The sequence below is a fragment of the Vespa mandarinia genome, chromosome 25, assembly GCF_050613455.1.
Source record: "Vespa mandarinia isolate Hongniang chromosome 25, ASM5061345v1, whole genome shotgun sequence".
Classification (NCBI taxonomy): domain Eukaryota; kingdom Metazoa; phylum Arthropoda; class Insecta; order Hymenoptera; family Vespidae; genus Vespa; species Vespa mandarinia.
Window position 1 is genome coordinate 2,084,059 of NC_140834.1, and position 13,540 is coordinate 2,097,598.

The 13,540-nt window shown below is 24.5% G+C and overlaps 1 protein-coding gene and 3 non-coding genes across 4 annotated transcripts; all 4 read right to left on the reverse strand.

The window, feature by feature from the left end:
• Window positions 1–1,839: 1,839 nt before the first annotated feature.
• Window positions 1,840–5,175, reverse strand: LOC146872206 (odorant receptor 4-like). Its single transcript, XM_085664197.1, has 6 exons — window positions 4,736–5,175; window positions 3,677–3,962; window positions 3,065–3,164; window positions 2,865–2,975; window positions 2,084–2,239; window positions 1,840–1,948 (listed from the first exon to the last, which is right to left on the reverse strand). The coding sequence occupies exons 1-6, from the start codon at window positions 5,046–5,048 to the stop codon at window positions 1,898–1,900; spliced, it is 1,017 nt and encodes a 338-aa protein (XP_085520323.1). The 5' UTR covers window positions 5,049–5,175; the 3' UTR covers window positions 1,840–1,897.
• Window positions 5,176–11,167: 5,992 nt separating this feature from the next.
• Window positions 11,168–11,287, reverse strand: LOC118446729 (5S ribosomal RNA). The gene has a single exon (XR_004839671.1). It is a non-coding gene; the product is annotated as a 5S ribosomal RNA (ribosomal RNA).
• Window positions 11,288–11,434: 147 nt separating this feature from the next.
• On the reverse strand, window positions 11,435–11,554 carry LOC118446733 (5S ribosomal RNA). Its single transcript, XR_004839675.2, has one exon. It is a non-coding gene; the product is annotated as a 5S ribosomal RNA (ribosomal RNA).
• Window positions 11,555–11,854: 300 nt separating this feature from the next.
• On the reverse strand, window positions 11,855–11,974 carry LOC118446735 (5S ribosomal RNA). Its single transcript, XR_004839677.2, has one exon. It is a non-coding gene; the product is annotated as a 5S ribosomal RNA (ribosomal RNA).
• Between the last annotated feature and the right edge of the window lie 1,566 nt (window positions 11,975–13,540).

Genomic DNA, 13,540 nt, shown 5'->3' on the forward strand with positions numbered 1-13,540 from the left:
GCATAACGTGACGAAGACATGAAAATATTAACAGAAAAAATTTTTGTTAGGATAACGAATGAGTGATCACTCCTTCCTCTGGATACATCACTGATGTGGATCACGTGAGTATCGTGAACTTAACAAATCCTTTCTTCTGGAATTCGCCGTAATTTTTCTTTATTTATTCTTTTGTTAATGAACGATTGTGATTGAATATACGTGACAACAACGTATCAATCGAATTCGAGTCGACTAATGCTCGAAGGTTAGAGAATAAATTCGAGAATGAAAGGTCGTGTAGCTTTTGCATTTGTTGGATGGAGGGGGATGTAAGTTACGGTGAGTGGGGGTAAAAGGCAGCAACGAATGAGAGTTTGATAGTTCTGTGGGTGGTGAGTAATGACATGTAATAACCACGGATAGTTTTTTCTTTTTAATTTTCGAAACTTTCCGAAACTTCTTTTTGATTCTTCGCCGTTTCGTTTCTTTCTTCTTTTCTTTTCCCCCTTTTTTTTTTTTGTTTCCTCGCATTGCAATTATCTTACCTACATTGTATCTAACTACTGCATGTGTCTTCTTTTTCTTTTTTAATAGATGGAACGTCCTCTTTTGAACGTTTACAGGACGAAGAGACGTGTTTTAAAAGTAAGAATTTAATGATCCTTCGAAGAGGCATATGCATTATAGGGAAAAGTATGTGCGTGCATTAGTATAGCGTGTGCAATGATATGGTAAAACAGTGTAGTTTAAGGTTCACGGTAAGGAAAGTTTTGCGTTTAGTTTAAACTGTTTTGTATTTTCATTTTCGTTTTGTTATGAAATGTAGATCGGTATGGTAAATTTCACGATCCATTTAGAGGATTCTGAATTTTTTTTTTTTTTATAATCGTGATCGCCAATTTATATTACGATATGTAGTGTGAACAGTACAGACGATTTTGAGACATTTCTATTTTCTTTTTTTCTTTTTTTTTTTCGTATACAATCGTGTTTCATCGAAGGTTTAATGAAAAATTAGACAATTTTGAAATATTTTTATATAATACTGCACAATATCAATTGATGCTGCGGTAAGTATTGTTATTAATTTAAACGATTTCGCAATTTTTTTTTTATTCTATTTTATTTTTTTAATAATATTGTCCCACGTGTTATGTTACGGGATAAGTTTTGCGATCAGTTTAGACATTTCTGAAATTTTTGTTGCTTTTTCTCTTTTTTTCTTTTATAGTAACTCTTAGACTCTTTTAAGAACGTATATACTCTTCAAGATCTATGGACAGGGAGGGTGAGAGAGAGAGAAAGAGAGAGAGAGAGAGAGAGAGAGAGAAAGAGGAAAAATGTGTCTCAGACATTATTTCATAAATCAGCCCACGTGATCTGGACCTATTAGACAAATGTTTGCATAATGTTAAAATTTATCTTATTTTATTTAATTTTATTTCTCCAAAAGGATTTCACGACGTTGTCATTCACATTTTTGTAATAATATAATTTAATAATAATTAATATAATTTAAATAATAAAATGATTTTTGTATTCCCTTCCTTCTCATTTTTTCTCTGTTTCTTATCTTTGTTCTTTCGATTTCTCTTTTTTTCGCTACAACCTTCAGTTCGTTTCTTACCGCAACCACGGACACACAGTACACGAAATTACGATATTGTAAAAAAGGTAAAATAACATATTTTTAATACTATCATTTAGATCAGTAACAGAGAGTTTTATTCTTTTTAAATTAAATGTTTGTAATAAAGAAATGTAACAACGTTTATTTAATCAATTTTATTTCTTTGATAAAATACCCTTTCTTTTTTTCATTTTTCTTTTTCTCAATTTGAATGTAACGCTTAATGCTCTCTATTGTTTTTTTTTTTTTACCTTTCCTCTTTAGTATTTTTTGTTAACATTCTTTTTACATAAACGTTCGAAGTACGGATAAGTACGCCATTGATGTCTTCACAACCTAAAAACGTATGAGAACGTATGAATAAATTATATTAATGATGATTTAGAAGACCATATAAATATATATATATATTTATGGTGAAAAAAGGACAGAAAAAACGAAAAAAAGAAAAAAAATTTAATTTTTACTCACATCTGTGAATGTAGTCAACGACAACGCGAAAAATTTGCCGACGGTCAGTTGCATTTGTTTTGACGATCGCATCATACAAATGTGCATTAATTTAATCTCCTCTTGCGATATGTTGTACCATTTGCACTGATAAAATGATTCACCAAAGGATGTACTCTGTAAAATATGTTTCTAAACATTAATTAATCTATAATAACAATTATCAATTATTTGCGTCAGGGAAGAGATAGTGGGTGGAACTGAAAACCATGATAGTTCAATCAGAATTATAAAAAGAGAAAAAATGGAGAAAAAAATTTGTTTTCAGATATGCTTTTGAAGTCATGAATTCTAGAAGTTCTCAAATGTGATGTCAAATTTTTTTGCAACACAATACATATAATTTATAAATTATATGAATTTAGTATGTATAATGTAATATAAATCTTTGCAAATATATACATATATATACACATTGTTTTTTTAAATATAAAAAAATTGTTCTAAAAAATAATCTCAAAAGAATGTAATGAGAAGATAATAATAAATAAATATAATAAATGATGTATCAAAAAAAAAAAAGAATATATGAATATATATGAAATTAAAATACAAAAAATAATAGAGAAAAATAAATAGCTATGAACAAATAGAAATAAATGTAAATGAATTATAAAAAATGTATAATTTATGTTTATGTGTATGTGTGTGGGTGTATTTCTTTATTTGAAAACGTGTGAAACGATATCATTGTATTAGTATAAAATGATAAAATTGCGTGCGAATGAGATAATTTACGTACTTCATTAATAAGACACTCTCCGATATAGCAATAAGCCATTAGCGTGCTTAAAACACAACCTGCGATTATGACAAAAGCGATTAACTTTGTTTCCTCTCCAGCTGATATACACTGTAAATAATAATGATTTAATCTAATATTATTTTCTAAAAAATATTTTCTGAAAATAAGCAGTAATAAAATGTAGATGTTAAATTTACAACGAGCCCGTCGTAACCAAGCAGAGAAAGATGGATGGTACTTCCCAATAGTTGTTGTAATATCAGTATGTTGAAATAACTTTCCAAAGAATCAGCTAATCTGAAACATTCTACATAGTATATGTATACGTATATAAATATATATTATATATATATATATATATATATATATATATATATATTTATATTTATATTTATATACATATATATGTATATATAATCTTTATGTAAATTTTATTATTTTTGTTGTATACATTGTTTTGTTAAATTACAATACAACATAAATATATTTAAATTTATTTGAATGAATTTTTTAATTTTTGATTTCTTAATAATTATTGCCATTATTTTATATTTTTTTCTACTTAATAGACTATTTATTGTTTTCATTATATCTATCTATTTATATGTATATATATATATATATATATATATATATATATATGCTTATATTTATATATATCTATATATTTATTTTATAAATTTTTTTAATGCATTCTTTTATTTATTTTATTCATTATTATTAGTATTGTTATTATTATCATCATCATCAGCATCATTATCGGTAATATTATTATTGTTTTTGTTATTGTTATTATTTATTATTATTACCGTACTAGACGTATGTGTCTCAATATTAATTTCTTTATTCGACGCTTACGATTCTCCGGATTGTCCAAAACGTGTTTTACTTTGCAGGAAAGTGCAGAAAAAAGACCGCTGACGTGGAGTACCAAACTGATTAATAGACAATCTGTTCCGACGTAACCGAAGATTATAATTAGTACTATTAAAAATTGATACAGACAAAGACAAACGTAAATTGTCAGATTAGTCGGTTCAATCAGTGGACGACTTTTGTATGGCAATACATATCCATAAGACGAATTTGCGACGACTGTAAGTAACAAAATGATTATAAGATAAAGATTTTATTTTCATTTTATTATACTTTTTTTTTTACTAAACGATAAATATTGAAAAAAATTTCTTCTCTTAATTCTAATTAATAAGAAATGATAACTGTGAAATTAATATTGGATTTTCCTCGATATAATAAGATTATAACTTTTTATAATATTATTTGTAATTGTTTTTAACAGCAAAATAGTATTATTTATAATTTCTTTTTCTGTATATTTTATGATCTTTATTCTTAATTAAAGACATAAGGATATTCAATGTTTTCTTTTAAAAGATATTTTAAAATCAATTGCATATATAAGTCAGATATTATTAATGAAACATATAATATTATTAAATATTTTTTGTTATTGTAATATTTGAAACAATAATAATATTTAAAATTTATTTGGCATGATTAAAATTTCTATGACTTTTATTCCGAATACACGTTACATATCTTTATTAACTATTTTATATTATAAATAATATACATTTAAATGGAAGAGATATAAAAACAATATAAAAAGAAAATAATGTATAAAAATAAAATAAGAAAAAGAAAAGGGAAAATAGTTGAAAAATATTTACAAAAATTATTGATCGAAATGATAAAGAATAAATAAATAAATAAATAAAGAATTAAGCATAAAAGAAAAATTAAATAATACACGTTAAATAAATAAAAAAAAGAGGAAATAATAAAAACAACAAAAAAGTAATCCAATATTTCAATAAGATTTCGAATTAATTGTAAAAAAAATTTACCCATTTTAACGTTGGGAGCTAAAAGGGATAGATAATACAACGTAGCGGCTATTACGCATGATACTATAGTGACCTTGACGAACTTTATACTAAAATTGTTATAATTTAAAAAGGCGATCTTTTCCTCATCGGTTTTGTATCTTTCTGGAATAAGATCGACTTTGATCTCCTTTAAAAATTCGGCCAACGAATTGCTTTTCATTCTGCATATGCATATCTTCATTAGCGTCATAAAATTGAACATGTTTTCTTCTATGCAACCGATAATATATTCCATGTCTGACATGTTATCGGTAATCGAGACGATTCCCATTGTACAATGTACGGCCAAGTAAACAGAGAAAAAAATGAAAACTGGCTCGTGAATCCTTTCTGGCCAAATTCCCGCGCAATTTAACGTACGTTTGTTCAAATCTATCACCTTGTTGGTACCGCGAAAGTCAAGCTCCTAAAACGAAGATTTTCTTATTTTTTTTATTCTGTTTTTTTTTTTTTTTACATCCTTTCCTTCTCTTTTATTTCTTTTGATTTATGTTTTTGTTTTTTTTTTTTTTTTTTTTTTAATCAATTAATTAAGTTAATTAAATCGTTCAGCTTTCTCAGGAGTTATTGATTAATTGAATTTTAATTACATTATTTTTTTTTGTTACCTTTTGATCTTTTTAAATTAGTCAATTATTATTACGAAATAGAAATATTATTTTTGCATATCTTCCCATTTATAATGCATTTTTTACTTTCTTTGAATTATCTAATTGAGTAACTATTTTGCTTCCTTGAAGTGTAATGATTAATTAAATTTCTCTCGCATATTTTTCATTTTCTTCTTTTTATTTTTGTTTTCATTATTATTTCAAAAAAAAAAAAAAAAAAAAATGTAAAAAAATTTTAATATATCCTTCAGTATAAATTTTCAATATAAGATTTTTATATCTTCGAATGTAAATGAAAGAAATACAGAAAAAAAAATGTCATTCATTACGATTCGCCTTATAAAAAATTTGCATAATTCATTAATTTATTTTTCTTTACTAGAACATATGAATAATAAAAAATTGTAACTATGTTTTTCAAAATACGGATGGAAGAAAAAAACAACACGTCATTCGTTGATTCACTTAGCAAAAAACGACTCGTGATTTTTTATGATTTACAAAAAAAAAAAAAAAAAGAAAATCGTTTTTCAAAATCAATTTGAGAAAAACAAAAACACACACGCGTATACACGGCCACGCGTATTTTTCTGTAATCTTACTTGATCGAAAAAAGAACGAGAAAACTGAGAAATAGAAAAGAAAGGGCGAAAAGAAATAAATTTTAGAACACATATTCACCATTGCTAGCAAGGACGAAATATAAAGGAAAAAAAAAAACTATGTAAGTTTTAAACACCGATCGAGAAAAGTTTCTTTAAATGAGTGCATCCTATGATTTATTTATTGAACAATTATCTCTGTAACAGAGCTTCATAAATATTTCCTAATTTTGTTCTCTTTAAAGCTCTATGGTACCCACACACATACACACACACACACATACACACATTTGCCTGCACATACATTCACAATCACACACATACACTGATTAACTTTAAAAACCAATCAATCGCATTCGGAGGCATTTTAGACTTCTCACTCAAATTATTAAAATTACAAGCTCACGAATTTTTCGTTGTTCTTCTTTGTATAATTTAATGAAAAGAAAAAAAAAGAAAAAAAATAAAGAAGAAAAATAAATTGTCCACGAAAATCACTAAACGTCGTGGTGAACGATTTTTATTTGTTTTTCACAATTTCCTTGTTCTTTTCTTTTTTTTCTCTCTGAAAATATCACTTGTTAACTTTTGACCTAACACCTCCCCTCACTCTACTTGCATAACGTAACGAAGACATGGAAAATATTAACAGAAAAAAATTTTTGTTAGTACAACGAATGAGTGATCACCCGTTCCTCTGGATACATCCCTGATATGGATCACGTGAGTATCGTGAACTTAACCAATCCTTTTTTTTTCGAATTCGTCGTAATTTTTATTTTATTATTCTTTCGTTAATAAACGTTTGTTATTGGATGTACGAGACAACAACGTATCAATCGAATTCGAATCGACTGATGTTCTACGGTTAGAGAATAAATTCGAGAATAAAAGGTCGTATAGCTTTTGCCATTGGTTGGCTGGAGGGGGATGTAAGTTATGGAGAGTGGGGGTAAATGATAGGAACGAATAAGAGTTTGAGAGTTTCGTGGGTGGTGGGTGATGGTTTATAATAACCTCGGATATTTTCTTCTTTTTAATTTTCAAAACTTTCTGAAACTTCTTTTTGATTCTTCGCCGTTTCGTTTCGTTCTTCTTTTCTTTTCCTCCCCCTGTTTTTTTTTTCTTTCTTTTTTTTTTTTGTTTCCTTGCATTGCAATTATCTTACCTACTTTGTGTTTAACTTCTATCTTTGTCTTTTTTTTTTTCTTTTTTTCTTTTTTAATAGATGGAAAGTCTTTTCTAAAATGTTCATTGAACGAAGATTACGTGTTTTAAATGTAAGAATTCAATGATCGTTCGAAGAGACATGTGCATTGTAAGGAAAATTATGTGCGAGCATTAGTATAGCATGTGCAGTGGTATAGTAATGATCATGTGGTTGACCCTAAAGAAAGTTTTGCATGGAGTTTAGACAGTTTTTTACTTTTCTTTTTTTTTTTTTAATACTGATGGTAGTCGGTTTATGGTATCGTAAGTATTGTGATCGTTTAGACAATTATTCTTTCTTTTTTTTTTTCTTTTTCTTTTTTTCCTTTTTTTTTAGTAATAGTAGTCACTGGTCTATGTTACTGTAAGTTTTGCGATCAGTATAGATGGATCTGAAGTTTCATTTATTTTTTTTTTTTCTTTCTCGTAGTAACAAAGATTTTCTATTTATTCGTATAGGTTTTAAATATAATTATGTCAAATTCTCTATGAAGAAAAACAAAAAAAAAACATTAAACAGTATATGTCGAAAAATTATTAGTTTAGGGAGGATATTTTAATCTTGATTAATTTGAATAATTGTGAAATATTTTTTTTTTAATTAATTATACTAATATGTAATACCAGTTAATTATTAATATACTATTGTATAATAAATATATAATTATATTTACATTAATATGATTGATATAATATAATAATAACTCTATATATCATAATAAATATTTTTTAAATATATACTTATTGAATTAAAAGGGAAAAAAAAATAAAAAAAAAAAAATAAAAATAAAAATATATATATATATATGTATATATAATTTTATAATATAAATATAAAATCAATTAATCGAACAAGTAATTACTTTTTCTTTTTTTTCATTTTAAATAATTATTACATCTTCATAACAAATATAATATAAATAAAATATTAAAGGATATATATATATATATATATATATATATATATATATATATATTGTATAATTGAAAATTCATTTTATATCCCGTTCACATAAACGTTCGTAGGACTGAAAAATAAGCCATCGACGTTGCCAGTACCTGCAATACAAACTTGTTAAATTTAATGGAAAAAAAAAAAGGAAAAAAAGAAAAAACAGAAACTAATAATAATATTTTTTATAAGACAAAAAGGTACGCCTTTTTTTTCTTATAATGCAGTTTTCAAATCTTTTTTTGTTTTAAATTTTTCACTACACTTCACAGTTGACATATTTTTTAACATGACATGTCCGAATATGCAATTTGTCAAATTTCAAGATGCCAAAACTTGATAAAATGTCGAACGACATTTTCTACAACTTTTGTACTGTTTAAAATATTATGTTTAATAAAAATTATGTTTAATAAAAATTATTTATGACTTTTGCATCTGCGACAATAAGATGTCCTACACGAATAAATTGCTATCAATATTAATTAAATTTACATCTGAAAACTTAAAAAGCTTCTAAAAAATTGTTCTTTTTTTTTCTTTTTTTTTTTTTTTTTTATAAAACCAATAGATACAATTGATACACAATTTTTTAAAATGGAATAATTCTGTATTCATAATTCTTCTTCTTTTTTTTTTCTTTTTTTTTTTTTTTAATTATCAAAAATTACTCAAAATCGTACTCACGTCGATGAAATTCGATCAATGATAATACGACAAATTTTCTTCCAACAAGTAAAATACAATTTTTTAATCGATAAACGTAACATACCAAAAATTTGTAACAATATTTTCTTCCCATTTAGAAATCTGTTAATATTATTCTCATAGATACATAAAGATCATAGATCGCATAAAGATGGTATTCTGAAAAAGAGAATGCAAAAAAATATTAATTACGATAAACATAAGGATAGATCTTGATGGACAATTTTGTGAAAGAAAAGAACAAAAAAGGAATTTATCGTGTTAATAAAGGAGGATATTTTTTCGCCGATGAAATTTTATGGAAAAAAAAAAAAAAAAAAAAAAAAAAATTTTATCACTTCAATCGCAAAGATATTTTTCCTGTTGAAATTTTTTTTTACCAAAAGATAGAAACAAAAAAGGAAAGTAATAGAGATTCATCATTATATCATTTCCTTCAGTGATAAGGAAAATTTTCAAATGATGAAAATTTTATGAAAGAAAAAAGAAAATAAATAAATAAATGAATAAATAAAAAAAATGATAAAACAATTACTTTTTTTTTTGTTCTCTTTTTTCTTTTTTTTTTTTCTTTCTTTGTTAGACATTCTCCTGTGTAACAATATATCAATAATACGTGAACGATTTTAGTATCTAATTTTAATACAGATATAGATCATTGCCTTTTGATCATCGTCGCTAGGCATCACTTGTAAATGATATTGAATTGAATAAGATTGAAAAAAAAAAAAAAGAAAAAAAGAAAAAAACATAAATAAAAACGATAAATTGCAATTGTTTCCATCGAACGTACAATTTTCTTTTTTTTTTTTTTCATTCATTCTTTTATTTTCATTTCATTCTATTTTTTTTTTCCTTTTTTTTCTTTCTTTCCTTTTTCTTTTTGCATCAACAAGTAACTTTCGAATTTGTCAACGAATTTATATATTAAATCAATGATCATTCTTCTTTAATGATTCCAATAATCTGAAACAAAATATAACGAAGGAATAATAATAATAATAATAATAATTATTATTATTATTATTATTATTATTATTATTATTATTATTATTATATAAAAATAAATAAAATAATATTACTTATTAATTATTTTATTCATAATTTATTATTTTATATATAATTATAACGAGATAAATAAAGAAAAGAGCAATATAATATTTAACCTTTTTACCTTAATATTGATAACCTTTAACCTTAATATTAATAAATCCTCCATATGCTCAATATCAATAATTATCAAACGATACATGAAATCAAACGATATATAATATCACTGAAATAAATAAATAAATAAATAAAAAATAAAAAAAATAAGAAATAAACAAAAAATTAAAAAAAGAAGAACTAAAAGAATAAAAAAAGAAAAAAAAGCAATATAATATCTAATTTTATAAATCCTAAAAAAATATCTTAATATTGATAAATCGTATTCTCAATTATTTCTCACATATTCTCAGTATCAATAATTATCAAACAATACACAATATTAAATATCATATAATACCATTAAAAAAAATAATAATAAAAATAAAAAATAAAAAATAAACACAACAATGGAATATCTAACTCTTTTACAATCTTAATAATAATAATAATAATAATAATAATAATAATAATAAATCTTCCATATACCTAAGATCAACAATTATTAAATAAATAAATAGATAAATAAATAAAAAATAAAAAAAAAGAAATAAAAAAAATTAAAAAAAGAAGAACTAAAAGAATAAAAAAAAAAAAAGCAATATAATATCTAATTTTTTTACGATCTTAATATTGATAAATCGTCCATATTCTCAGTATCAATAATTATCAAACAATACACAATATTAAATATCATATAATATCATTAAAAAAATAATAATAAAAATAAAAAATAAAAAATAAACAAAACAATGGAATATCTAATTCTTTTACGATCTTAATAATAATAATAATAATAAAAATAATAATGAAAATAATAATAATAATAAAAATAATAATAAATCTTCCATATAACTAAGATCATTTCTAGGACCATAACGTACACAGTAATGGACATTGTATGTGCAGATATAAACAATAAAATAAAAAGAACTATATTTCGCATTACACTGTCATATATTCGCATCGAAAACTACAGAAATAAAGGATAGAATTCTTCTATTCTTATATTCTAGTTACTTCTCTTTGTAAGGAAGTAAGATTGTGAAAATGGCAGATTAGATCCAGTATAAACGGCTAATAAATTAAATACAATGATATTCATTATTTAATTGCAATTGTGCCTGTTTATAAAAAAAAAATGAAAAAGAAAGTAAAAAAATGTCAACAACACACGGTGTTCCCAAGCGGTCACCCATCCAAGTACTAACCGTGCCCAACGTTGCTTAACTTCAGTGATCGGACGAGAACTGGTGCTTTACAACGCGGTATGATCGTTGACTTGAAAGCCCTCTCATTTTATATGTATTTTTACATCTAAAAAAATTGATTTATTCTAGAGTTTATTTCATTTGTACAAACTATATCATTTTATTGTAATTTAGGTTGGTTATTTATAAAAAAAAAACAAAGAAAAAAGTAAAAAAAATGTCAACAACACACGGTGTTCCCAAGCGGTCACCCATCCAAGTACTAACCGTGCCCAACGTTGCTTAACTTCAGTGATCGGACGAGAACTGGTGCTTTACAACGCGGTATGATCGTTGACTTAATAACTTTATTTTTTTATTTGTTATTTCTGTTTGTATAAAAATTGATTTATTATAAAGTATTTTTCATTTGTTCTAAATCTATTAAGTGCATTAAGTAACATGGATTACATGATTTAAAAATTATATATAAGTTGTTTCAGTTTCTTTGCTTTGTTAGGAAGTAAGATTGCGATCGATGAAACAGGCATCTTAGATTCGGAGCAAATGAGTAGAAGTGACGTACAATGACGCATATCATTGTATTGTAGTTTTGGTTGTTTATAAAAAAAAAAAAATGAAAAAGAAAGTAAAAAAAATGTCAACAACACACGGTGTTCCCAAGCGGTCACCCATCCAAGTACTAACCGTGCCTAACGTTGCTTAACTTCAGTGATCGGACGAGAACTGGTGCTTTACAACGCGGTATGATCGTTGACTTATAAACGTATTGATTCATATGATATTTTAGTATTTAAAAAAATTGATTTATTATAGATTAGTCTTTATTCATATTAAGTACATTAAGTGGGTTAAATAATATGAAGTATATTACTTAAAAAATATATATATATATTTATATATAAGTTTTTATATATATAGCTATTTGTTACCGTCAGATACTAATTTGTGTTTTGCTACTTTATCATCAAGTGATATTATCGACGGTAAATATTTCTACCTTACTTACGTGAGTTATTGATAGAACTTTTATTCTACCATGGATCGATAGGTAATTGAATGTTACCGACCGTTGTTGATAACTTAGCTAGTTGGTAATATATATTAATAATAATTATTATGATTAGTATTTAGTACTAACTTTCTAATTGTCATAATATTAGTATCTATTACTAATTTCTAAGTATCCAGATTAGTTAATATATAACACATTGTTTACTGGATATAAAAAAAAGGTACAATATATTATATATTTTTCAAAATAGTTGTTCATAATTATGGTCATTCGTAAAAGTATGCAATTTAAATAAATCTAATGTAATTTTTCGAATATATTTTTTCTTTTGAAATGAATTTTTTATATTGTAATGCATTTCATATTATTTTGTGTTCGTTAATATGATATATAAATGTTTACGTTTAGTGATTTAGAAATTGGTGTTCATATTTGGTAATAATATATATGTTATTTATTTTTTTATAATTTTTTGGATTGAAAATTTGATATTGATGTCATATACATTTTCGTAAGTCTTCTGTTTGTTTTAAATACTATTGTGAAAATTCTTGTCGATAATTTCAAATTGTTTATTGAACACATGTATGCTTTCAAAATAGCGGCAATATGATCATATAAATTTCAATCTTTAAAATTATCTAAAAAACTTAATTGTTTCGAATCAAATTTTACGAATATTTACATAAATTTTGAAGACGTTTTGTTTAAATTTTCCTAGTACTTAAACAATTATTTAAACATGGTAATCACATAATTTAATTTAATCTAATTTAGTCTAATCGTAAAATCGGTTTTTTCGTTACTTTTTTGTTTTGCATTATATCACAAAACCTAATCAAACGTCATTTATTCTTATTATTATTATCTATTCTTTTCTCTTTTTTTTTCAGCTGCCAGATTTCTCTAATACAATAAAAGGGATAACAATCAGTAAATGATTGCTTGATCTGACAAGATTTTGGCCGTTGGAAATTCGTTACAGTTTATTCATATTAATTTCAATTTCAATTTTGAATATTTTCGATGGTTTAAAATTTTGTATAATTTTGATATTCAAAAGGATTAAATTCTATTATTTTTTTATCAATTTTACAGATACTGAATAAATCAATGGCATACTTATCATTTTTACGGATGGCTCTATAAGCGAAACTATTTAATAATTAATCGTGAATAATAACTGTTGAAATATATCTGCTATTTCTGTACAAATGTTAAATAGATAGTTTGTAACGAATGCATACAATCACGTTATTTAGATTAATAAACATAAGGTTAATGTTATTTCGGTATTTATCAAAATAAT